This window comes from Austrofundulus limnaeus, unplaced genomic scaffold (assembly GCF_001266775.1).
Source record: "Austrofundulus limnaeus strain Quisiro unplaced genomic scaffold, Austrofundulus_limnaeus-1.0 Scaffold3011, whole genome shotgun sequence".
Classification (NCBI taxonomy): Eukaryota; Metazoa; Chordata; class Actinopteri; order Cyprinodontiformes; family Rivulidae; genus Austrofundulus; species Austrofundulus limnaeus.
In genome coordinates, this window is record NW_013955413.1 from 1715 (window position 1) to 6322 (window position 4608).

General features: G+C 39.7%; 1 protein-coding gene across 1 annotated transcript; it reads left to right on the forward strand.

The window, feature by feature from the left end:
- Positions 1-221: 221 nt before the first annotated feature.
- On the forward strand, positions 222-576 carry LOC106511627 (ral guanine nucleotide dissociation stimulator; the record flags this gene model as incomplete). The annotated part of the gene is given in 1 exon segment (XM_014000380.1): positions 222-576. A coding segment is annotated over 1 exon segment (189 nt), but the record flags the coding sequence as incomplete, so codon positions are not given.
- Positions 577-4608: the final 4032 nt, after the last annotated feature.

The following is a 4608-nucleotide window of genomic DNA, read 5'->3' on the forward strand; positions in this document are numbered from 1 at the left end:
CACTCCGGAAACCGCCACTTTTACAGAACGCGAATCGCAAACGTTCAATCTTACGGCTTAAAGTCGGTCTTGACAAAGCTCAATTTCACGCTAAAATTAAATAAAAGTTAATATTTAACGAAATAAATATAAAAAAGCTTTAGTTTTTATTGTATTAATGTCATTACCGAAAGCAGTGAAGGCAGCACGAGGGTGTGGGCGGGGTTTAGAAGCCCCCTCCGTGTGAGTCATGATTGTGCTGATCGCCTCACACCGCAGCGATGATCCAACAGAGCTGATTGAGCCTCACGGGGGAGCAGAGCCGGTACTGACGCTTCGGAGGGTTTTGAAAACGCCGAGGAAACGTCTCTGAAATGCCGCTGTGACCGACCGCACCGCTCGGCATCCATGGTCTATTTGTCCGGGACGCAAACCGAGGCGCGCAGCGTCAAACCGGGACAGCTGCTCGAAATGTTCGACTCGTCGTGGAAGGTGCGGAACATTTGGGACGGGGTGAAGCTGGAGGTGGCGGAGGACCCCAGCCCGGTGGTCCTGCACAGCTTCACACACCTGGACCCGGACCTGCCTCTGGTCGAGGTGAGGAGGATGAGGAGGGAGGGGAGGCCGGGGCCGGGATGAGAGGGCACAGAGGCCCGTTAGCTGATGCGGTTTGTTGTGATTTATGTTTCCCCTCAGGTGATGTGATCAGTGTCGTTTCCTTACATCCTCTTTCAATCTGCTTCTCATCAAAGTCCAGTCCAGAGAAGTTGTTTTATTAATGGAATAAAAGGGTCAAGTTAATTTAGGAAATGCCCTTTCCCAGTTGCTTTTTGTCTTGGTATGTAGTATAATGTTAAAGATGACTCTCAACTACTACCACACTACATTTTAGCTCAATATCTGTACTATATGTCAAGTTCTATTCGTTTTTTGTGTTGGACAAGGTTGCTTAGTTGGCTAATTTGGAATGGGCTTGTCTCTAAAATGAAATGATTTGTGGATATTCCTTTAACATCTAAAATGAGGTGTATAAAGTACTTGGGGAAAAAAAACTTAACAGAAAATGACCTTGGTAAAAAGTATTTTTTTTTCTGATGAGAAAAGTACTCAAACTGCTCACTGATTGTACTTTTGCACGCGCTCTAAGGAAGTGTTGAATTTACTTAACCCAAGTTATGTCAGCTGGTTCCACTAAACAGATTTGAGTAAATTTACTCAACTTAGGGTTACAAACAACTCCTTTCATGATGGGTTCTGGTTATATTTAAATTTGTAGCGTGTAACGGGGTGGTAAATTTTAAAGTAAAGATGTAAAATATTATTTTTATGTTTTGAATGTAACAAAATAAATGTCAAAGTTATGATTTTACTTAAAGTGCCTGTGACATGATTTTTAAAAAATAAATATAAATGCATTATTGGAAAGATAACGTCAATAACATATTGCTAAAATAAATGCCCGCTGCTGAGATGAACATTTATTGAGATATTTGCATTTGAAGTAACAGGAAGTGATGTCAAAGGAGAATGTCTGCATGGATTAGAGCAGTGGTTCCCAAACTTTTTGTCTTCTGACCCACAAAATATCCATGGCAAAAACTTGTGACCCCAAATATTACTGGTCTGAGTACACGAACTTCATTAATAACCCTAAAAACACAGGCTTTTTGACAATCTAAACAGCTTGTACACAAATATAAATACTTATTTTTTACTTATTCTGTGTTTTTGTAATAATTATAGGGAAATTTTTTTATCAGCAATTATTTTATTACCTTTTAAATTGATTTCTGGAGATTATCCAAGGTGCTTCATGACCCATAATTGGGTCCCAAGCCCAACTTTGGGAACCAAAGTGCAGTGGTTCCCAAACTTTTCAGCTTTTGACCCACAAAATAACAGTAGCAGAGACCTGTGCCCCCAACTRTTTTTGGATGATAAACRTTTGTATCAGGTCAACAAAACACGGGCACAGTAACAATATTTTTTATACTACATTTCTCCATTTTAAATATACTAACCTCACTCCTTTGTAACAACTAAGGCAAAAATGTAATTAATTCAGAAAATCTTTTCAGGACCCCATCTTGATGTTTCGACCCCAACTTTGGGAAACACTGGATTAGAGCATTGATAAAATGGCTATAAGGACACAGGCTCTAGAGAAGAATCTGATGTTTCTTTAGATTATTTTAAGTCACTATCAGAGAGAGATGAAGATGAGTCAGTTTAAATAATATAACTTCAATAAACGAAGACCAGAGGGTTCAATTTCTTAAATAGTTCCCTTTTGATGTCACTTCCTGTTTCACTTTGGCTGAGCCAAGTTTAAAAGAAAACATGCCATTTATGTGTTCAAATGGGTAAAAATCATGTTTTATGTACTTCATTACTACACCTCCAATCCGTGGTACATATATTTTGCTAACACTAGCAGTTTACTGTGATGGGTAAAGCTGTAAATATGCAAGTTTTCAATGTTTTAGATTCAAAATTTTGAATGTTGTTTACTTCGGCAGCCATCTTGACTCCTAAAGTGCTCCTGTGATTACTGCCCACTGGCTCATTACATATTTTCATAACACTACACACAAACAGACATAAGCAAAAACACGATGACCTTTGGTTGTAGGCGACAATAACAACACAGGCCCCTCCTCGTGTGCCGGCACGAGCCTACATTTACAGGATGATTTCTTTTCAGGGGGTTTTAATGCGGTCGGTTTCTTTGCTGCAGTAAAAACCACAACTGAAACCCCACCCCCACATCCCTCTCTGAGTCCAGTCCCAACAAATGTCACAGAGCACAGGTAGCGTTCAGTTGTGGGTCACATCACAAATGTTTCTTCTTGGGTTCAGTGGTACTGCTTGGGGGGGAACTCCACTCTGCAGCGTACAGTAAAATCAAGTGCAGACGATGCTGACGAACTGCAGAAAGATTCGTCAAAATCGTGTCTACAGAACACCTAAATCAGAGTAATTTATTGAGTTTGCTCAATTTAGTGCTGAAACCATAAAAAATAGATGAATGAATAATTGATTACATAATTAGTTCTTAATAAATCATCTGTTGAATGCCTAATGGAGAAACTGATCAGCTTTGGTCGTGATTTGGTTGTATATCGTGGTGTATTAGCTGCGCCGGGGAGAAAATCCATTTCAGCGGACATAAATCCATCCAGTAAACTCCCAGCATTAATTACAAGGTAGAGCTAGTGATGATTAGTTTCACTGTTGATTAGAATATTGTCTATTAATTTATTACTTACTGATTATTAGCATTTAAAGCTTCAGCTTGTGGGTTTTAATATTAATTAATTATTTGAGCTGCATTTGGGTTGTGAAAAATCTCATAATCTAGTAAAAATGATAGGGTGGGCTTTCTGGAAATGTGTGCAAACAACCCAAGTTTTGCAATCATTTAAGACCTGGAACATAAACTTTATAAAAGTGGGATTAGGGCTCGCCTTAATCTGTAGAATCTTGTCTTTATTATCTCATATTTTGTTTGTCCAAAAAGTCGGGCTTCGCCTCAGTGAAAGATGTCTCACAGTCTCCATTTTATGGATTACGTCCTCCGTCCAATCAGATAAAGAGGGAGGACAGGTAGTTATGAAATGCTTTGTAGCTGATACCACATAGAGACGTTCATCTTTCTGTCCGCGTGGATATTAAATTCTTTTCTTTGTTTCTCATCGGTCAGATCTGGACTCGTATCTCGTTATGAACTCCCTCCCGTTTGCCTCCTTTCTCTTCAGCAAACCTGTTGTGCTTCGCCTTGCAGCTCTAATCTCAAATCCTCCGCTCTAACGCAATTACCCAACGCTTAATCCCCCTCCTCTCCTGCAGTGGCCGAGGGGTTTCCTCGGTGAGCTCTGGCTTTCGTTTCCTCACCGTTCTTTGACGCAGAGGTTTTTGTTACAGTATGAGGGGCTGATGTCATTCTGACTGTTGGGTTCAGTCATGTGTTGATCCCTCTAGCATCAAGCTCTGTCTTTTACGTCACAAAGCTTTGAAATGGAGGTTTTGTCGAGGGATGAAGTTACTCCAGCGTGGAAGTTCATCTAGATTCTTTAGATTTTCTTATTGTCTGGTAATTTTTGAGGTGGTTTCAGTCGATAGTTGTACAAATCACTGTGGTATGGAGCTAATGCTGAGCTAATGCTAATGTGCAGCTAATACAAATCTAACACAGAGCTAACAGTAAGGCAAAGCTAACACTAATGCTAATGCAGACCTAAAACTGACCGGGAGCTAACACTAACACAGAGTTAACACTTATGTGGAGGTATTGCTAACACTAACACCAAGCTAACACTAACATGGAGTTAACATTAACCCAGAGCTAACACTAATATTAACATGGAGCTAACACTAACACCAAGCTAACACTAACATGGAGTTAACATTAACCCAGAGCTAACACTAATATTAACATGGAGCTAACACTAACACCAAGCTAACACTAACATGGAGTTAACATTAACCCACAGCTAAAACTAATGCTAACACTAGCATGACGCTAATGCTAACATTAACGCAGAGTTAACACTAATGTGGAGCTAATACAAATCTAACACAGAGCTAATAGTAAGGCAAAGCTAATGCTAATGTAGAGCTAACACTAAT